Source organism: Ursus arctos, unplaced genomic scaffold (genome assembly GCF_023065955.2).
Source record: "Ursus arctos isolate Adak ecotype North America unplaced genomic scaffold, UrsArc2.0 scaffold_10, whole genome shotgun sequence".
In the NCBI taxonomy this organism is placed as follows: Eukaryota; Metazoa; Chordata; class Mammalia; order Carnivora; family Ursidae; genus Ursus; species Ursus arctos.
This window is the reverse complement of record NW_026622764.1, coordinates 14,222,811-14,246,029: the sequence shown is the minus strand read 5'-3', so window position 1 is coordinate 14,246,029 and position 23,219 is coordinate 14,222,811. Positions and strand designations below refer to the sequence as shown.

Below are 23,219 nucleotides of genomic sequence, written 5' to 3'. Positions count from 1 at the left end.
CTGCTTTCTTTTGATTTTCTTTATTGCTCTTTTCCTAACCTTTTATAAGATTTTGTCAGAGAGAGAGCGCACACGCACGCACACAAGCAGGGAGAGCAGCAGGCAGAGGGAGAAGCAAGCTCCCTGCATATATATGCCCAATGAGTCAAACTGAAAACTTTTCTAATGTTAAGCTTATCTATATTTATTGATATAACAGATGTTGGCCTCAATGGTCATTCTTTCCTGCTATATTTACTCTTCCTAGATGTAATTTTTTTGAACAAGATTTATTTTGAGAGAGAGAGAGAGAGAGAGAGGGAAAGAGAGAACACAAGCGAGGGAGGGGCAGAGGGAGAGAATCTCAAGCAGACTCTGTACTGAGCACAGCGAATGAGGCAGTGCTTGATCTCACGACCCTGAGATCATGACCTGAGCTGAACTCAGGAGTCAGACACTTAACTGACTGAGCCACCCAGGCGCCCTGTCTTTCTAGATGTTTTTTTAAAATGTCATTTATGAATGGTTTGGGGGGGGGGGGATGTGCGTGCGCGTGTGCGCATTTCTTCATTTTAGGTTCTTTTCCTGTGTGGATAGACTTAGACTTTTGCTCCCCTAGTTTCTATTACATATGTATTGTCATGTAATACCCTCAGTCACCTCTTTCTTTAAAAGGTATCTCATGATTCTATCACAAAAAATAATAAAATTAGTTTCTGACCCCTTCCTGAGGCCCTTCCTCTCACACGGCCCAACCTCACTCAACAGTTTTCTACTCTTCAGTGGTTAACTATGTACTTTGCAGTATGTTTAGGCTTCCACTGCTTGACTTTTCAGCTTTAATCCAATCTGTTGATTCCCAAGTATCTCAGGTAGGGCAATCAGCAAGTTTATTCTATTTTCTACCTTCCTCACCACCAGTATTAATTGCAATTTTGTCGGAGCAGGTGCTATTTACATACTACGGGATAACTCCCTCCGTTTGCAATAAATTCATTCAGTGTCCACTGGGCAGTTATTCTGCCAAAATACCTTCAATTAGTCCTTGGTTGGAAGAAATTCCTCAGAAGGCACTCTTTCCCTAAATTCTTGTGTTCAGTGTTTTTGTAGCCTATATATGCATATCTACCTGAAAGTCAGGTTGAAGGACAGTTTTTCTTTCCAGGAGTATCCTGTAGATAGAACTCACTGTCTCCTGGGGTTGAACATTGTTTTTGAAAATCTGATGCCTATCTGGTTTTCTTTCCTTATAATCCTTATTGCTAAATGCACAAATAATTCCTTTTTTCCTATAGCCTTTCTTTGTTTTGATGATTCTTGGTCAATTTCCCCAGTTACACAGTATACCCTTTTAATAATGTGGGTTCAAGTCTTTTATTTCAGAAAACTGTCTAATTATAGTTTTAAACATTTGCTCTGTCCATTTCAGAGACTCCACTATTGGAATGTTGGATTTCCTTTACCTGCCTTTTATTTATCATTTTTCTTGAATCCTTTTTATTTGTTTTAATTTCTTTGCATTTCTTAACTCTATCCACTATGGCTGCTACTGTGTTTTTTATAAGGTCGAGTCTCCCTTGTGCCATTTGTAATTTTGATTTTTATTTATGAAATGGTTGCTTTCAAGATCTTTGCAAAGTCCTTCCAGTTCTGGTTTCACACTCTGGCGATCTGGGCGTCACCCCCTCTTCTCGGCCCATCTTCGCTGTGAGTCACTGTATTTCTACATTGTGTGTTGCTTCTCGGCTTCATTAGCTTTTCAAGCACACGTCTGAATGTCGTGCTGCAATCTTTCTCTGCTTAGTGAAGTTTCTCCATCTGTAGTATAGTTTGGTTCCTCCTCTCCCCCTCTACAACGAGAGCTTAGATGGTTGTAATAGTTCTACCTTTCTGATTAAGCATATCTGAATCACTTAGATTTTCTTACACCTGACATTAGCCGGGGAGATTATTTTGGAGTAAAAGAGGCAAAACTAGCCTTCCAGGTTTCCTGGCCTGAAGTTTCCATCAACAGTGTAAGCTGAGTCACCCAATGTCGACAGTCCTCCTTAGATTCTCCAATATTCACCAGGCTCAAAGACTCTGATCACCAGGCACTTTTTCTCTTCACTCTGCCACCGAAGGATGCCGCCCTTATCTCCTGGAGGTGCCGTCTCCTTGAACTAGCCAGGTTTTCTTACATCTGCCACTTCAGTGCACTTTGCATGACTCCTCTACCTCCCGCAGCAGACACGTCCTCTCCTATTCGTTTTAGTCCCGCCCGCCCCCCCACAGAGTTCCGACTCAGAGCGGAGCCCTCTCCTGAGGGTGAGTATTTGCTGATGCTTTCTGAGACCACAGCCACGTTCCACTCTTCCCCTCCACGTGACCATGATTTTTCACTTCGGTTTCACTGGTGCTGGGCATTTTCCACCACACACAAAATTTAGAGTTGTAGCTTTCTGCCTTCTTGCTAGTTTTGCTGAAAATGTTGTTTCATTCTTCCTGTTGCTATGTATGATTTTTAGGAGAATACATGGGCCTATTTTGAATTGGGCTGCAGCCATATTCCTATTGGAACCAATCACTATAATCTTAATAACAAAATGTCAGGTTAGGCCAGCTTTAACTCAAAATATAACCAAATAAAATTAACCAAAGCTAGCCTCCCTCACTAAGTTGATAATGCTGAAGTATACAAATAATAAAGATACTAAAATTTAAAAGATCCAAATAATTCCTAAAAAATGAGGAGATACAGCAAATACTAGGACTGACAGATAACATTAATCCTGGATAATGTAAATAAAAGATATTTTTAAATGAAATATCAGAATAACTCTGTAATAATTCTAACCTTAAACTTGTCATTTTGACTACATTTCCACTATTTCTGCCATCTTGCAGTTGTAAATATTTACAAAATATGCTCACAGATGATTCTAATCTGAACCATATAATTACATTTTACAGAAGAGGTTTGGAGAAGATGACTTCCTCAAAGCTAGTACCAGGAACTAAACCCAGAACTTTTGCCTGTTCTTTCTTATTTCCACAGCTATTTTATTCCTTCAGTTCTTCTAGAAGCCCTAAAATCACGGTTTCACAGAGCAACAGAAATTATTCTGAATTTCTTTCAAACATAGAAACATTGTTTTGTAGTTTCAAGAGCATAAGAGAAAATACGACTTAGCAAATGGAAAAGTAATGTATGAAATTTAATATATTTGATATTACTGTAGCCATGTTCTTAATATAAAGAACTCCTAAATCTCAGTGGCTTCCTAGAGGAAACATTTACTTCTTGCTCATATCACATATTCATACCTTCAAGTCATCTTCGGTCCTACTGCGGGGCCTTTTTCCTTTCAGGTGCCTGACCAGGAGAGCAGCCTCCATGTGGGACATGCCTCATGACAGAGAGCAGAAGCAAAGAGGCAACTGAACCACAAAGCTTCTGCTTGCATGGATGTGGGTATCTGCTCATTTTATATGAGCTACAGTGACATGGCATCAATCAACATCAGAGGGAAGAGAGTGACTATTTGTGAACAATAACATAATCCATCTCAATAGTTCATGTTTTCCCTCTGCAAATATATCAACCAATAATCTCACATTTTTAAACAGTCCTTCCCTATGACTTTCTATCTACTAGCAATATCAAATGTTTGGTCATAAAGTACTATAGGGAAAATAACACTGTCTCTCCCCACTTTTCTGGATGGCTACTGTCTACTTCTTGAGTCATCTCTTGCCCTCCTAGAGGGAAATGAGACCACCTATGTCATTACAGCTCAACTACTGGGACTGAGAATGGAGATCACTTGAGCCAATATCACCTATTACAGGAAATTCTTGTCCAAGAAGATAAAGCTATAAATGAATAAATAACCATTTGTTTCAGGAAATTCTTGCAAACAAATTGTTCCAGGCAAGTCTGGAATAGACTGCAAAACAGTCTGGTTTGCAAATCTGAACAGTTAACTAATCTGGGCAAAGAGCTTGCTTCTAAGTTTGTTCATCAAAACCATCACTTTTGTGTTGACCAATCCTAAACTACTGTGATACAAACTCCAGCCCAATCCCAAATAATTCCCCCTACCTTGAAAGACCTAACTCAAACCACCTGAACAGAAGACCTAGAACCTATAAATAATCTGTCATAACATCCTAAGATTCTATCAAATGTCGTTCTCCCTTACTGCAGCTTTGCTCGATCAACAGATCTCCCTGTTGGTTCACACAGCGGACCTGCCAGTCTACATTAGACTCCTCCTACCCCACCTGGTTATATTAAATGCCTTTCTCTATATTTTGTAGGTTGTTCTTCTGGAAATAGGAGTCAGTCAGGGTGGCTCAGTTGGTTAAGTGCCTACCTTCAGCTCAGGTCGTGATCCCAGGATTCTGGGATCGAGTCCCACATTGGGCTCCCTGCTTGGCAGGAGCCTGCTTCTCCCTCTCTCCCTGCTTGTGCTCTCTCTCACTATCTCTGTCTCTCAAATAAATAAATAAAATCTTCAAAAAAAAAAGAATTTTGAGAAAAAAATGAAACTAGATCAAATTTCTTAATCTCTTCAAATATTTTTGTTTTCTAATCACCCGGCAAGATGTTTGGCCCTTGAACAAATTCAAAGTGCTTATGAAATTGATCTGAAATGAACTGTATATGAGAGCACAAATACTTGTTCTTTACCAACTCTGTGACCCAACAGAAATCACTGAATCTCATTTTATAAATTGGGATATTAATAACTGCTATAATACACTTAACACTTAAAAAACTACCTGTTGCTAAACATGGACTGTATTACAGATAACATTTAAACATTCAACAGTTTTCAATTCAACAAATATTTTTGAGGGACTTGGGCCGTACCAGGCCCCATACTCATTCAATCCTCCAGATTCCAAGTTTCCTGATTTCCTCAATTCTATCACCCTCCACTTCCACTCTGCTCCAGCAGCCAGCTTTGGTTGTCACCCTAGGATTAGGCCATCGCACTGGTCTACCTGTGACATTTTCCAGGGCAGTGATTTGGGTCTTCAGTCCTTCCAGTGACCTCTCTTTCATCCCCACTATATTTTTCTTTAACCTCACGAAGTCCTCCAGCCTTTCAACCTTAAGTCACCACTTGGAGCAAAGCTCTGATGACCAGAACACCCACTCTGGACTGTTAAATGAGCAAAAAAATATACTGGATTGGATGAAGCCACTGATACTGTGGCATCCTTCATTTTTCCTCCCTTTTCTTTGCTACCCTTTCTTCTTTTACCACCGCAGGTACATTATTCAAACAAAATTCACTGGAAATGCAGGAACTTTCATTAGAAAACAATCCACTCTGTTCCAAGAATGGTAAGAGCAATTAGGAAAATTACAGAAAGGAGTAATACTACAACTAGTTTTGGAGGATAAACAATAATTTGTTAGGTGGTCAGTGACGCAAGGAATATCCTACACAGGGATGTTGTGTGATGGCTCCCAACACCCAGGCTCCAGGCATGGCAGGCATCTACTTCTTCACTATTACTGCTGGAGCTGTTGGTCGCCACCAGAAGTGCTGACATCTATGAGAGCTCTGTCTCCATGGGACAGGCACTGTTGGCTGGCTAAGCTAACCTACCTCTCCTCAGCTTGCCTCAATTACTAGAAAAGAACACGACTTTTCTAGCCAACCTTGCAGTGAGAGATAGCCACACAACAAAATTCTGGCCAATGTGATGGAAGTAGTCAGCTGAAGTGTTCCAGGAAGGCCTCAGAGAGGATAAATGTGGCTAATACCATCCTCCTGCCTCTTTCTGCTTTGAATACAAATAAGCAGTCTAGAGCTGTGAGAGCCACTCTGCAGCCATAGAAGGAGAAAATCATGTCTGTAACCACCTGAGACTTCTTTATGTGAGAAAAACAGACTCCTACTGTTCAGGGTCCTGTGCATCTGGTTATATTTCTTAAAGCCAAGGCAGTCCTATGTCATCAAGCTGGGCAACGTTCTAAGCACCTCACAAACACTAACACAGCTAGGGTCATTTGGGTTCTTAAGGTAATTTAAGAGACCACTTGGTAGAATCTTATCAAATTACTCATCAACTGGCCTATGTGACATACGATTCTAATAATGTTCCAGTGGTCCAAACGTGACTCAGGCCTCACAAGCTTTTAAAGCAAAACCAATTATGAGAAACAGAGTAGTTAACTCATAGCTTTATTCTTTATCCTGTAGAGAAAACCATACTATGTGGGCACAGGGTGAAAGAAGTAGTGAGATATATGTCAGGAAAGATTGGCTAGAATCACAGACTGTAAGCTATATAAAGTAGACGATCTAAAAATGGAAAAACCTGGACTGTTTTAATAATCAAAAAAGCACAAATTATCATTTTCTTTTTTGCATGAAAATTGAAGATCCAAAGTCCAAAATAGTGATATTAGTGGGGGAAATTAAAAAAAAAAATTCAAACAAACCTTTTGATTTTCCTGTATTTCCTCCCTCATAAGTTGATTTACAGCAATTCTGGTCAGAGATCTGGGAAAATAAATACTGATTAACCTATTTTTCCTTAAATGTTTAGGACTAATCTATAATTCAGTGTAATATAATACTCTGGATAAGAACCTAAAAACTTGAAATGCTTCATGACCGAAAAGTATACATTTCCATGCAGCCTATTTGACAACTGGTACAGTTGATCCTGTCATTCCTAACCAGACTACAAATGCATAAGAATTCTGTTATTTCATAAAAGTACTGATTACTTTTAGACATGCAAATGTATTATCTGTTGAACTGCAAGATATGTTTAATGTAAAATCTGTATTTCTGGAAGGAGTTCGATTAGGCATCCTACTGGCAAAAAAGTACTCCACAAAATATTCCATAAATAAGACATTATTACCTGTTTAGACTCTGAAAGGGTAAGAACATGATCTAGCTACACCCTGGGCATAAGTCTATTTAGAATAATACTTTTCATAACTCCCTACCTAGAAAAGAGAAAAAATATTCCCTCATTATTCATTCCTTAAACAAGTTTACCATATCTGGATTATCACATCACTGTTTATGTTTAAACAATTTTAATAAATTATTTTTCCTTTCCATTTGCCTCTAATTCAAGAGTTCTATCTTGCAGTATACACAAGTGTACACAAGCCAATGTTTCCTCTGATAAAAAAAAAACAACACGCATAATGAAGAAATATCCTGATTTCATTAACACTATATCTATTAGAATTGATATCACCATGTCAAAATGAAATCAGCTATTTTCATAAAATTTATTTAATGGAAAGAATTCTGGCTATAATCAAAGCAACAAACTTTAACATACCTGGCTTTTATGGGGAAGTTCTGTGAAATGTCTTTCATTAATTTTATAGCATCATAAACTGGAGTGGACATTATTTGAGAAGCTGCTTGAAAACTAAGATCTGGAAAAAAAAATCATTAAGGAATCTAGCATAGTATCAGACCTTTATAGACATTTCCATATAATTTAAATAATTTAGTCAGCACTTTCTACCATGTATTTACATATAGACATGTTAACACTCTTATATTTAACATTCTTCAAAAGTTTTAAACGGAAGGCTATCACTTATGTCCAAATAAGGTAAGCTTTACACTTTTATGAAGGACTAATCATCATTTAATACCTTTTGTTTTCCACAAATTACAATTTCCACAGCTATACAAATGTATAGCTTCAAAAAGATACAGGAAAAGAAATGTTGATGCAAAAACTATTTTTTCTAAGGTTGAACAATATGCAACAAAAAGCTTTGGTAAATGAATCATGGAACATTACATCAAAAACTAAGGATATACTGTATGGTGACTAACATAATAAAAAATTATTGAAAAAAAAAGAATAACAAAAGGAAAAAAGAGCTTTGTGGAGCCAATTCTGGAAAGAACTTTAAGATCCAATGTGTCCAACTCAGTAAATAGCAAACATTCACTTTCTCTTTTCAACATGTTTTAACTTTATACCACAATGAAAATAAAACGCTAGACTTAGTACCTTCCCCGATACTACAGTTCAATGGAAAGAAAACTCTGGCTTCTGTGTTCAATCTCCAGGATGCTGGAAGCAGTCATCTTAGTCTCCTTTACCTTGTCAAAGGTCAGAAAAGATTTTAAAGCTGAATTCTGCTCCTTACCGAATAGTGAAACATATTGTTTCTCTTTAACATTTCACCATGGTTGTAGAATCCTAGCTTACCATATACTAGTAAAATAACCAGTTCAGCATAACAAGGCTGGTTTTGTTTCCGTGTTCTCAGTTTGGTGTCAGGTTGGAGTTAAAGCTTAGGAAGGGATGTTCTTAGCACAGCTTTCCATGGGATAGAGAGCCTAACAACCAAGGTTCAAATTCCAGCTCCGTATCACTTTCTAGCTGAGTAACTTAATAGCATTTCCTCAACCTACTTCCGCACTGCAGTGAAACTATCAGTGGTCAGTAGTATCTCCTAATTGCCCAACACAATAGCCATTTCTCAGTGCTTATCTTCCTAACATCCTTCTGCAAGAGGATCATTTCCTGCAAAGAAGTGCTGACTTTCTATTCAATAAATAAATGGTGCTGGGAAAACTGAACATTCACATGTGAAAGAATGAAAATGGACCCCTATCTTACACAACACAAAAAAAATCAACTCAAAATGGGTTAGACTTAAATTTAAGACCTAAATCCATAAAATCCTGAAAGAAAACATAGGGGTAAGCTCCTTTACATTAGTTTTAGCAATGATTTTTTGGATTTGACACCAAAACCAAAGGCAGCAAAGTGAAAATGAACAAGTGGGACTATATCATACTACAAAGCTTCTGCGGCAAGGAAATCATCAACAAAACAAAAAAGCAAGCTAAAAGTGGGAGAAAATATTTCCAAATCATCTGATAAGGGGTTAATAACAAAAATATACTAGGAACTCACGTAAACTGGGTTTAGCCACTACAGAAAACATTATGGTGATTCCTCAAGAAATTAAAACTGAAACCACCATGTGATCCAGCAATCCCACTTCTGGGTATGTATCCAAAGGAAATGAAATCAGTATCTCAAAGAGATATCTGTACTCCCATGTTCACTGCAGCATTATACACAACAGCCAAGATGGAAACAATTTTAATGTCCACAGATGAGTGAATGCATAGAGAAAATGTGGCATATACTTACAATGGAAAATTATTCAGCACTAAAAAGAATGGAAATTCTGCCATTTGTAACAACATGGTGAACCTGGAGGACATTATGCTAAGTGAAAACAGCCAGAGAAAAACAAATACTGCACAATATCACTTATACGTAAAATCAAAAAAAAAGAAAAAAGAAAGAAAGAAAGTCAAACTCACACAAACAGCAGAAAAGTAGCTGCCTGAGACTGGATAGAGGAAAGAGGCAGAGGTTGGGAAAAGGGCAAACATTTTCAGCTATAAGATGAAGAGAGTATGAGAATCTAACGTATACCAGGGTGACCAGAGTTGATATCACTGTACTGCATAATTGAAATTTGCTAAGAGAGTAGAAATTAAATGTTCTCACCAAAAAAAAGTACCTGATACACAAGTAGGTGCTCACTAAATATTGACGAATGAATGAAAGAATGAATAATAAAATTACAAGATCCTTTGTGTTCTGTTCCTTATTCAATTGCTATTAAAGGCATTTATTATAAGCAACACAATTTTTAACTGATGTGTATATATTTAGGAATATACATATTTTTAGGTGAGAAAACTCAGTCATTACTTACCTGACCGGTGTAACAACTTATAAAAGAGGAAAGTGTATGATCAAAGATCTTGCCTGACAGTATTTGGCTATACAACATTATATTCAAAAAGGCACAATCCTGGGCAGAAGAAAGAATAAGGCTTTACAACGACACAGACCTGCTCATTTTAGGTAACCCTGATTTGTGCTTTATCAGATTTGTGAACTTAGTCTCATTATGTTATGTGTCCATTTCTTAATTTCCTCATCTGGAAAAGTGGGACATCTCACTCATAGGAGTTTTTAAAAAAGCAACGAGGATAATGTATATAAATAGCCTAACACCTTGCCAGACACAATGTTGGCTAATTTTTTATCCTCATCCATCACCATTGTGATGACCACGGACAACTACCTTTTACTCAGGCTTGAGAACACAACTAGTCTTTTAAAATGTTTTATAACATGAATGTAATTCTCCTTTACATGACCAATTTTCTGTGTACAAGTTATTTGAAAGCCCCTGAAAATTCACTTATGAAATCAAATAGAGTATAAATAACCAAATGAATATATTATTATCAGATTCTACTAAGATTTTTTGCTCTGTTCTAAACTGTTCCATACCTAATGATTCATAAGTAACTATTTAAGTCCTACAATTTGGCTATTTAACTGGTTCACCACTTGGATATTTCAAAAGCAGCATGTTTAATGATAACTCTGTGATATTTCTGCCCCATCTTTGCCCAAATCTGGTCCTCTGGTTCTCAGCAAACACCACTGTTCATGTGGCTGGGCATACCGCAATCTAGTCAAGCTCTTGGTATCTCTTTCTCCTTAGTGTATCCATATCCAACCTCTCACAACAATCTCTGTCTTCTCTCTAAACCCATCCCCAAATTTATTCCAACCCCTCCTCAGACCTCAATGCGGTCACCACTTCTTGGCAAAGACTTCCCTTTCTCTCCCTACCCCTCACTCTTACTGGTTCGGATCTTCCTGGCATATACCCTTCTTAATCTTATCCACCTTTGCTTTAAAGCAATTACAATTATAATTTTTATACTGGTTTTTAAAACTTTTTATGTTTATCTAATATCCTTTGAAGATATGTAGTGTCCATTTTAGCTCAGTTTACCTTCAGAATCTAGTGTTTTCCAAAATATTAGTTGGAGCCCATTAGTTAGTAGTGAAATCAGATGACTATTTCATTTTCTAATGAAATAGGGTAGAAAAAAAGTTTGTCAGTGAATAAAATGTAGTAAACATACATACTGTATGCGGACGCTGTTTTTATTTTTTTAGTTTTGAGCATTTCTATGCATTCTTACATCATACACTTGTATATGGGTCTTGATGTAAAATAGGTTTCCTACTGTAGCTCTCAGCCAAAAATTATAAAACCATGGATGTATGGACGTGGCTGACACATAGTAGATATACAATAAATATTTGGTAAATCAATAAAAAAGGAAAAAGGGTATTGCTTTCTTTCTCTGTCTTGGAAATCTATTTTGTTTAGCTTCTGTAATGTGCTCCTCCATTTCTCCTCACTCCGCATGTCTTGTTTATGGGCTCTACTTCCCCCACGTGGATGAGCGCCGCAATGCCCCCCCTCGTGTACTGATTGGTCACTCTACACGACCAGTTAGCTTTGTAAGCCTTTATGCTAAGATGCTCAGCTCCTTCAATCTTCTCCTTTTAGCTTACAGACTTTATATTCACCTGACTCTTGGACCCTGTCAACAGAATATGTCACAGGATTAAGCAATCCTTTTAAGATCAGTCTCATTCTTGAACTCCATCTTCAACCCCGAAACATACTGACATGTTTTATATTCTCTCTATTCAGGCTCAAAGCCGGAAATCTTCAAGCCATCTTTGACTCCTTTCATGTCCTCAATATTTGCTCAATCCAGGCTTCCTTTCTATGCTGTCTACCACAGTCACAGCACAATCTCTTACCACAGCATTTCAAAGATGTCTTAACCAGAGTTCCTGTTTCTGGTCCATTCAAATCTGTCTTACACAGTTATCAGCCAGATCCATTAAAACTAAGGTGACTGGGCATGTCCTCCGTTTATAAACCTTCAAATGCATCCCATCACCTACAATTATCGTCTGCAATTGTATTTACTAAATTATGGGTTTCCTGGAGCACGTTTTGAAGAAGAACGTAGAATTCTGCTTGCATACAACAGTTGGAGAAACTGGGGAGAAGTGGGCAGTGACTGTTAGTGGGCACGTTACTTTCTTTTCAGGGTGATAAAAATACTCTAAAATCGACTGTGGTGACAGTTAAAAAACTCAGAAAATACGTTAAAACCCATCGAATGGTACATTTTAAAGGAGTGAACTGTATAGCATGTCCGTTATCTCAATAAGCTGTTAATAAAAAGTTGATGGGAGATGTGACAGAAGTTATGGATTACACAGCAAAATAATGTCCCCATGAATGACTAAAAATTATAAGTAATAAAAAAAAGAAAACTACAAATTGAAAAGGATTTACAGTTCAAACTAAATTCTGGTCACAAGACATCTGCTTACAGGAGGTCAGCACAGAGGCTGTTCTAAGCTAACAGTGAAATATGCAAAGGTCTATTAAGTTCAAAATTTTAAACAGAAGAAAATTAGTAAGATTTAGTTCTGATTTCCTGATGAACTAGTCAGGATTTTTAATCAATGTTATAGACTCCTTGAAATGTGATTTAATACTTGAGATGAACCTACAAGATAAATCAGTGTATACTTTAAAAATGATTAATCAAACTACACTTCATATAATTTTTTACTCTTATAAACATAAAAATATGATTTGCTTGATGGATAGCCTTTTAATTAAATATCAATTTCCAAAAAAATTCACATCAGTAATTATTATCTATGAAATAATTTATATCGTGTTATATATAAGCTTATTTAAGAGAACAGAGATCAGTTACCAAAATGCTATGTTAAAGTTGACCAAAATACTATACCTTGTAGTTCCCAGACTTTCAAAGGTGTCATTTCTTTGTTACTCTCAATCAGGTATTTTTGGAATGCTGTCAGATTATCTTTAAGATCTGAATACCTTTCTCTGCAGTAGAATATGAAGTAATGTTAATTACCATCACCTACTACAAATTATACAGTGTATTTTTGAAATTAACCCTTTCAAATAATTAGACACAAACTGTTCACCAAGATAATACATTGTGATGCAGCTATGTCTGCAGAACTCAATGAGAGCTGTGTTATGTGCACTTTTTTCAATATATAAAACAAAACAAACCAAAATCTAGAGGGATAGACTCTCTCGATTGTTAACATGTTAACATTACCTAAAAGAGAACCAAGGGTGAGGGCAGAATTATTAGCTTTTATGTTCTATACTTTCTACATTTAATAAATTACAAGTACTGCTTTTATAATTTAAAACAAAACCATTTTATAAGGAAAATATCAATGTTTCCTACACAATCCTAGAGTTTATTTCTTAAAAGTTCCATCTTTGAAACTTTAAAAAATCTTCAATAAGATCATTTTGCCTGATGTTAAACACATCTAGGTATCTTTTTTGAGAGTGCCAAATAATAATGTGGTAGGAATGACATTTTACTACACATAGCATCTCAACTGAAGCTTCCTTCTTCTCACTCTCATGAAATCAAGACATGGTACCATTTCAGATTTAAACAGGATTCTCTTTTAAAAAAATTTTACCCCAACACAACTTGCAAAACACATATTTTCGGCAGTAAAAATTTTAAAGTGAAATAAAGAATATACAGAATATACACAGAAATGCATTAATCTTATAATTAACAATAAACATAGTGTCAATATCCAGCAATTTTATTACCTGGAGCCATGTTTTAAAAATGAATCAAGACTGACTACAACTATTCTTACAGTGAAGTGAAAAAGCACTAGAACTTCTCCCAAAAGGAAGTTCACTACTAATTAAATTAACTCCTTTCTCAATATTTTAAATCACAAACATTAAGTTTATAAGAGCTATTACTGTTTTTCAAATTTAATCATAATCTTAACAATTTTCACTGCTGAAATTATTTATGTAACTCAGACAAAAATTCATTATTCGCATAATATCTCAAAGCAAAAGGTTTTGCCTCAATCGAGTAACTGTGTAAGAACTAATTTTGAGTACTTCCTCTTTTAAAAAACTAATATCCCCAGGGCTCCGAAGGCTTTTTGTAGGATGTGCAATTTATTCCAATAAAAAGTTATGTTTAAAAAAGAATTTAAAAAAAGAATAAGACTGTGGATTCCAAGATGTTGAGACAGCTGACAATGGAATAAAAATGTATTGTTAGCTACTAAATAAATACCTGACTTAGAATAAATCTGTTTTATGCATTAACTTCTTAAGGCCACTAGTACACCACTGGGCCAATATACTTTAGAAACAGAACTCCATCATCTGTATAAATTAGCATCGTCTCCAAAAATGTTCCCTGGTCTGTAACAATATCTACTGTCCAGGAGAACTGACCTTAGTGTCCTTTATAAATACTTAGAATACCAGGCAAAAATTAAAGCTATTAATAAAAACTGTCCTTTACCTTTAATTAATTATGCCTTTGTAATGAAACCACAAACTTTCCCTTCCTGTAAATAAGGGAAAGCACATAGAAAACGACAACAATCCCCATTCACAGGTATTCAGAGAGCACTCACCATCCTATTCTTGGTCTTCAATCAGTGATGCAGGAAAAAAAGGGGGGGGGAGCACAACTTTAATTTTTGAATGGTTACTTATACATGTATATGAAATTAAGACCAGATGTTAAAAGGCTTTTAATATGGCAATCCACACACAGAAATTTAAGAAAATATTTTTTCTTCTTTTGAGGCACAAAAATTTTTATTTCATGCTTATGATCCAATACTACCCATGATTTTTCTAACTCGGTCAATTTGTAAAAGATTCTATAATATCTTGTTTTGTGACAAAGATAACTTTAATCATTTCCAATTCCTGTTTTTCTAATCATACTTATCATACTGTGAAGTTCATGATTATTTTTCCACTGTGCTTTGCATTAGCCATGTATTACTTCTGTAATAAATAAAACCAATTACAGGTATATTTTAAGAACATGAAACATACACCAGCACAGCATACGGAGTTCCTTTAAAAACAAACTTCACTTCAATTCAGACTCACTTTAGTTTCTGGAAGAGAAATCCCTGAACTTCATTTGTCTCCATCTCATCCTCCACAGTAGTATTGGTCACTGCTGTTTTGGAAACAAAAACAAAACTAAAACATTTTCAGACTGGAAAAGGCACAGGTCATCAACAGCTAGAAGAACGCAAACTTCAATTCCTTTTGCTTTCCCTTGTTCTTCCTTCACAGACCAGCTCACTGATACACGGGCACGCACACACTTGTATTTCTGAGTGTGCTCTCTTTTTAAACAGGCGTGGGTTATTAAATATTTAACGAATGCTTTACAGATTATTTCACAGTCAAGTTCTATTTTATAACTGGAATCATAAACCAAAGTGATTGCAACAAATCCTTTAGCTCTTAAGCCAGACAGGAGCTCCAAGCCCTAATAAATACAGGTATGCTTGCCTATTTCCAATGCCTTTAAAGACAATCAAGAAATCTTTAGAAGGATAACAAAACTCATGGCCTCAAAGAGTAAGGATGTAACATGTTACAATCATTTCCCTTCCCCTTCCCTCCTCCTCTACTCACCAAGCAATTATAACATACAGGGTGATAAACGGTGTATGTGCAGGGTACTTGGGATCACAAGAACTTGTCACCTCTTACAGCATGGGGCTGCTCTCGGAGTGTGCCCGAGCCCCTCCCGTACACTCCTCCCCTCTCTCCTGAAGGCCCGCATCCCCAGGACTACAGCTAAAAGCCCCAGGTGCTCTGATCCAGTCTTTCTTCTCCCCTTCACTTCTTCATGAGGCAAACATTTATTGGCTGCCTGCTATGATGTCTGTTTCCTGCCAGATACACATCAGGAGGAGAGACAGAAAAGACACAAACTCCACTAGGTAGAAAGGAGAGAGACAAATAGACAATTTTAATTCAGTGTGTAAAACTTTTATGAAAGAAAGCACAGAATATACGGGATATAGATAAGAGAAAACCACCCTTGACAGAGCACAAAGACAGGCAGCCATCTCAGAGGTACTGACCGATAGATAGGAGTTTTAAAAGATGAGTAGGCCTTTGATGAAAGAAAAGTGGGACAAAGGAGGAAGGTTTCAGGCAGAGGGAACAGCATATGCTAAGGGATAAAAGTACTCTATAGAGGTCATGAAGGCTTAGCATGGAGCCAAACATGGAGGCATCCAGGCAACAGAAAATTATTCTGTATGGTAGTTTAGTGTTGCAGAACCAGAGGGTACAAATGAGAGGCTGAGGGAGAGTGATAAGGAGGAAAGAGACTGGAGTATGAAAAGCTTTCTGTGCAATGCTACAGTACTAGAATTTATGAGGGAGATTATGGGGAGCCTCTGAGGGATTTTAACCAGTGGAATCACAAAGTCAGATTTTCATCATAAGGCATTCAACCCAAAAGCACGGTGAAGAATATTGATTCATCTACTTTGGGAGTAGGGAGGACTTGGGGCAACAGAAGGCCAAAGAACAGAGAGAAAGCCAGTTAGAAGTCTGATGTATAGGGGCGCCTGGGTGGCACAGCGGTTGAGCGTCTGCCTTCGGCTCAGGGCGTGATCCCGGCGTTCTGGGATCGAGCCCCACATCAGGCTCCTCCGCTATGAGCCTGCTTCTTCCTCTCCCACTCCCCCTGCTTGTGTTCCCTCTCTCGCTGGCTGTCTCTCTCTGTCGAATAAATAAATAAAATCTTTAAAAAAAAAAAAAAAAAAAAGAAGTCTGATGTATACAGAGGAGAAAAAACAGAACTGAATTAAAGGAGTGGCGACTAGAATGGAGAAAACATCTATTCCACACATATGGTTAGGGGGTGATGACAGAATTTAGTGTGTAATGTGTAACACACAGCATTCATGTGATCACTTGACTTTTAAAAATTTTATCTGACTTTTTAAAGAAAATTTCACAAGCCCAAGGATAGCTAGAAAATGTCTTATATTACTATTATGACCATTAAATAAGATACTAAATTACAAAACATCGTAAAGCTACATATAAGCTATATAAAAATATATAAAATCTGAATATTACTATTTGCACTATACTTTTCCAGCAACTCTAATTGACAGGACTTAACAGTAATACAGATCTTTATTTGAAGCACATTCAGGAGGGGTGGGTGGCCAGAGCTAGGTCTGTGATCAGAGCAGGGCCTCCAGGACCAGATCCCGAATAGATGAAATTGAAACAGAAGCCACATCTCAGAGCATATAAAAGAATGAATTAAAAACTCTTAACCAGGGGCGCCTGGGTGGCTCAGCTGGTTGGGCATTTGACTGTTGATTTCAGCTCAGGTCATGAGCTAGAGGTCCCGGGATCAAACCCCACGTGGTGCTCCCTGCTTGGCTTGGAGTCTGCTTGAGATCCTCTCCCTCTCCCTCTGCTTGTGTATGTGCACGCATGCTCGCTCTCTCTCAAATAAATCTTTAAAAAAACCTAAAAACCTCTTAACCAAGAATCCGGTATAAATAAATTTTGGATGAACCAGGTTAAAGATTTTCATAAGAATCTGAAAACTACTTTAGCTTCTTCAGGTCTCCAGAGCTCATTACCTAGAGCATGCAGCTTAGCGCACAACCACAGATTCGGGTTTGTAGATCACAGGTCAACAGCAGCAGCAGCACCCTAACTTCATTATAAATAAACACATGAGACAAAGCTTCCTAAGACTGTGTGTTGCCAATGATTTCAGACTGACTGAGACACTGGCCCCTTAGACCCTCCCTACCCCCACCCCCATCTCCAGGCTGGGCTGGCTGGCCACATCCGGCTGTCATTACAGCCACTACCAGCCTCACGTACGGCCTCAGCCTGCCTTGCATAGGTTACCACTTTTTATATGTTGCTGAAAATGGTTAGGAAGCCACCACATAAAGCAAAATAAGATGCTTTTTCCAATTTTCAAAGAAGTTTTTGAGAGCACAATATTAAGTAAATTTCTTTCAGATTAAAATGAAATTCTGAACTAAGGAGAAACAGGTTTACCCCATCTCTAGTTTCAAATTAACATGTGTAAGACTATAATCATTAAATATTTTTTAAAAAGTATATAAGCCTCCAAATTTTTATTTTACTCAAGTACAGAGAATAAACTTACTTTTAACTTGGGTATCATCCAAAGCTTTGTATTCTGTACTTTTAATCGCTAGCTCCACACCGTAGCCAGATAGGTACATTTTCTGTGATTCTGGTTTCTGTTCCAACACATTTAGATTTAAAAAAAAGAAAATATTTAGTCAAACATCTTTTAAATTCAGTATGTTTGTGTATAAGGACATTAAGGTAAGTTACTAATATGTTTTTTAAAAGATTTTATTTTTTTTGAGAGAGAGAAAATAGGGGGAGGGGGCAGATAGAGAATCAGGTTCCCCGCTGAGCAGGGAGCCCCACGTGAGACTCAATCCCAGGACCCTGGGATCATGACCTGAGTCGAAGGCAGATGCTTAACCAACTGAGCCATCCAGGCACTCCTACTAATCTTGATTTTTTAAAATCACTGTGAAATAATATTATTTGGGGGATATTTATACTCTCTCTAGAGAGCATATCAAGGACCCAGAATTTGGTTGATTACCACTTCTTTACTTTCTAAAAACCCTGTCACAGCTCTAATGTTTTAATTACTTTTTTACAGAGAAAAAATATCCAACCTTTTTCTGTTATACTATGGTAACTTCCCCATTTCTCCTATAAGTTAATTAACAGAGGCTCCAATACAATCAAGTTTCAATAAACTGTACTCCTTTCAGGGAACTACACAGGATTTCCTAAACCAGCAAATGCTATTCATTTGCTAAATATCTAGATGTAGGACAACTAGAGTGTTGCCAAAAGCGATACTGAAGAGAAGCAAAAGGCACCAAAAAACGCAGTGTCTTGGACAACCTGTTTACATTTTTCTTCATGTTTCTCAATGATTAAAATATACCAAATGCCACAAATCAGTATCTTACTTTTGCAAAAAGGGGCAAAAATTGCCTAAATTGGAGTTGTCTGAAGTACTGATGATTGGACTCTTAATACACAATTTTCCTGTTTCTGTAAAGGGCAAATAAAAACGTACTTCTAGAGACTACCCCATCAAGGAAGAGAACTCACATTTTTTCAAAAGGTAAGCAACTTGGATGAATATACATATTATTTTTAGAAGATGTCTAAGGTTATTTCTAGCTTCCAGATGGAAATTCCTATCAATTATGCTACAATTATCATCATTTGGCACATTCTTTCACGCCTTAGGAAACTAGTTCAACCTAGTGCCCAGCAAACTCCCTTGAACTCTGCTTACTCAAGTTTGCAAGAGGGCAGCTTTGCAATCCTACACGTGATAGAGGAGGAGGTAGAGATCAGAGGGAAGAAGAACCTCAAGATTTTTTTTTTCTTTTTATTCTCTTCTTTCCTAACTCTCCCTCCCTAACCTTAAAAATAAATATATGACCAGAGTGACTATTCCTGGGCTGTTCTATTTCCAAATAAGATGATATAAGAATTAGTTTCAGATATGCAGAGAAATATTTAACACTGCCACCCACATGAAAATGTAATTTGCTAATTTCTCAGGCACATGCTATAATGAAAGATAGCACAAGGGAACTGAGTTACTTACAATTATGGTCATTTGAAAAAGTTGAAAATATTTTAAAGAGTTTTCAATTTCATACAGCTCAATTTAAAAATGGATTTGACTATCCACCAAAAAGATAATCAGCTGGTAGACAAGTAAATCAAAGCTCCAGGTCTACATATTTTGTTACAGTTCATAAAAGAAATGCAATTTCACATAACCAATTTCCATTATCAATTCTGAAATAATTATTAGCTCCTCGGGAATAAAGATAAATGTTTATTAAATTCATATTTACTGTCTCCATTTGAAAATGTATTAATATAAAATGGGAACTGTAGCCTAATAAGTTTGGATTTGCAAACCAAAATGCTGATAGACCAAATCAACTGGTGAGAATAATCTTTCTTCATTTTTCTATTTCTTCTCTCCCCATAAAAAGGCATCTGTTCCAAAGGCAGCATAAATAAGTTCATTTTATTAGAATTACATGTTGACTAGATTTAAAATAGAACTATTTTGAATGTACAATATGTCCTTCATTAAAAAGAAGGCTATAATCTGATGTGACAAAGTGTCCAGACAGTTGGCTAGTCTGATTTCAATAGTATACTTAATTGTCACATTCTCCAAAATGTAACTCGGGACACTGATTCTCGACAGATGAGCATACCCCCCTGTAGGGCACATTAGAATCACCTGGGGAACATTTTTAAAAAGATAAAAACAATAATTTGATCTCCCACTTCCATTCCTACTCTGATATAATTGACAAACAATGTATTAGGTTAAGGTGTATGACATGATTTGATAGAGACAATATGAAATGATTACCACAGTAGTTTAGTTAACATCCATACCTCAGTATTTTTTCTTGTGATAAGTATTTTTAAGATCTCTTAGCAACTTGCAAACATGCAACACGGTATTTAAGCATAGTCGTCCCAGAACTTATAACTAGAAGTCTGTACTTTCCAACCACCTTCACCCAACATCACCACCTCCCATAACTGCCAACCTATTCTGTTTCTAGGAGTTTGGTTTTTTTTTTAAGGTTCCACATATAAGTGACATCATTACAGTATTTGTCTTTCTCTGTCTGATTTATTTCAATTAACATGATGCCCCAAGGGTCCATCCATGTTGTCACAAATGGCAGGATTTCTTTCCTTTTTAAGGATGAATATTATTCCACTGTATACATTTACCACATTTTCTTCATCCATTCAGCCACTGCTGAACACAGGGGCTGTTCCCATGTCTTAACATTATGGTAGGCAATGCTGCAATGAACATGGGAGCACAGGTATCTTTTCAAGTGAGTGTTTTGTTTACTTTGGATATATACTCAGAAGCAGAAATTTAAGATCATATGGTGGTTCTTTTCCAAAATTTCTGAGGAACCTCCATACTGTTTTCCACAGTGGCTATACCAATTTGTACTCTCACCAACAGTGCAAAAGTATTCCCTTTTCTCCACATCCTCTCACACTTGTTTTTTTGATAACAGTAATTCTAACAAGTGGAGGTGGTACCTCATTGTGGTTTCTTTCTTTCTTTCTTTCTTTAAGATTTTATTTATTTATTTGATGGAAAGACAGCCAGCCAGCGAGAGAGGGAACACAAGCAGGGGGGAGCAGGAGAGGAAGAAGCAGGCTCCCAGTGGAGGAGCCTGATGTGGGGCTCAATCCCAGAACGCCAGGATCACGCCCTGAGCCGAAGGCAGACGCTTAACAACTGAGCCACAAAGGCGCCCCTCATTGTGGTTTCTATTGAAATTTCCTGGTTAGTGATGTTGAATGCCTTTTCTTGTACATGCTGGCCATTTGTATGTCTCCTTTGGAAAAATATCGATTCAAGTCCTTTGCCCATTTTCTTCATCAGATTGATTTTTTTTTTGCTATTGAGTTGTATGAGGTCCTTATATATTTCGGACATTAACCCCTTATCAGATACATGATTTACAAATATTTTCTCCCATTCCATACATTGCCTTCGCTTTTGTTAATGTCTTCCTTTGCTGTGCAGAGGCTTTTTAGTTTGTAAAGCCCTACTTTTTCTTTTAATTTTATTGCACTTTATTTTTGCTTTTGTTGCCTTTGCTTTTGGTGTCAAATCCAAAAAATCACTGCCAAGACCATTGTCAAGGGGCTTTTTCCTTAGGTTTTCTTCTAGGAGTTTCATGGTTTATGCTTAAATCTTTAATTCAAGTTAATTTTTTGAGTGTTGTAAGATAGGGGGCTAGAGCCATTGTTTTGCATGTGGTTATCCAGTTTTTCTAGCACCATTTAACGGAGTATGCTTGGCTCCCTTGTTGAATATTAGTTGACCTTATATGCATGGGTTTATTTCTTGGCTCTCTATTCTGTTCCATGGATCTATATATTTTGTCAATACCACACTGTTTTAATACTACAGCTTTGTAATATAGTTTGAAATCAGAAAGCATGATGCCTCCAGTTTTGTTCTTCTTTGTCAAGATTGTTTTAGATTTTAAAGCTACTGCAATTAAAATATATTTGTGTAGAACAGACATCTATATTACTGGAACAGAATAGAGTCTAAAAATATACATGCCTATATGAAAACGTGGTATATGATGGCTTAGAATAAAGACTTAACTGTTCAATAAATTATGTGGGGACCAGTAATTTTCCAAATGGAAAAACTAGAATTGTATCTCTACCCTGCAGCATATTCAAATACATTCCAGATGGATTAAAGACCAAAACATAAAAAATTTTAATTATCATAAGAAAATACTGGAGAATGTCCTTATGACGTCGTGAAAGGAACCGTTAAAGAAAAGTTGGATAAATTTGACTACATCATAATTATTACTTGCACTGAACCAAAGATGTCATAAATAATTTGTTTTAATACCAGAAGACGAGAAATACTATAGAAGATGTTTTATAAAGTATGGACAAAAAGATTAGTATTCAGAACATATTTTTAAAAGTCTGCAGATAAGAGAGAAAACCAAATAATCCAATATAAAAATAGGTAAAAAATGTGGATAGGCAGTTAACAAGTATATCTGTGATGCTTTTAATATCTTAAACATTAATATGCAAATCACTAATATTTTAATATAAAACACTCTTTCCATATTGGGAATATAGTGGTAAAATAAGCAAAGTCCTTCTCTAATGGTCATTCTAGTACATTTGTGTGAGTTTGGTTGCATGGGGTGGGGGGAATGGTGTGGAGGTATGAAAGAAATAAAACTTGAGATACAGCAATGGGTACTATACAGTCATTAAACCAGAATACTATGACAGGAGTGTGACTGCAATGAGAAGTGGGAAGAGTGGGAACACAACATATTTGACCAGAAACTTGAATAAAACAGTACTCACCTGTCTAAAGAAAGAGTTAACAGCGTTCCTATGCCATGCTTCACACTTTGAACTAGTATATACTATGAGTATATCAATCAAATTAGATTTCCTCATCATAATACATTTTCATTAAAAATAATTGTATTATGGGGCGCCTGGGTGGCTCAGTCAGTTAAGTGTCTGCCTTCCGCTCAGGTCATGATCTCAGGTCCTGAGATTGAACCCCACATTAGGCTCCTTGCTCAGTGGGGAGCCTGCTTCTCCCTCTCCTCTCCACTCGTGCTCTCTTGCTACCTCTCTCTCAAATGAATAAATAAAATCTTTAAAAAATAATAGTAACAATAATTGTATTTAAAGTGGTGCCTGGGTGGCTCAGTCGGTAAGCATCCAAATCTCGATTTTGGTTCAGGTCATGACCTCAGGGTCATGGGGTCGGGCTCTGCGCTGAGCATGGAGTCTGCTTAAGATTCTCTTTCTT

At 36.8% G+C, this 23,219-nt stretch overlaps 1 protein-coding gene across 4 annotated transcripts in view; it reads right to left on the bottom strand.

The window, feature by feature from the left end:
* UGGT2 (UDP-glucose glycoprotein glucosyltransferase 2) overlaps window positions 1-23,219 on the bottom strand; it is a 192,237-nt gene that overhangs the window by 132,977 nt on the left and 36,041 nt on the right. For all 4 annotated transcript variants that reach the window (XM_026493491.4, XM_057307574.1, XM_057307558.1 and 1 more), the window contains exons 6-10: window positions 17,931-18,027; window positions 14,858-14,930; window positions 12,663-12,763; window positions 7,291-7,390; window positions 6,425-6,485 (exon numbers count right to left, since the gene is read on the bottom strand). In XM_026493491.4, the coding sequence (XP_026349276.3) occupies window positions 6,425-6,485; window positions 7,291-7,390; window positions 12,663-12,763; window positions 14,858-14,930; window positions 17,931-18,027 (432 nt within the window). The remainder of the gene's footprint in view (window positions 1-6,424; window positions 6,486-7,290; window positions 7,391-12,662; window positions 12,764-14,857; window positions 14,931-17,930; window positions 18,028-23,219) is intronic.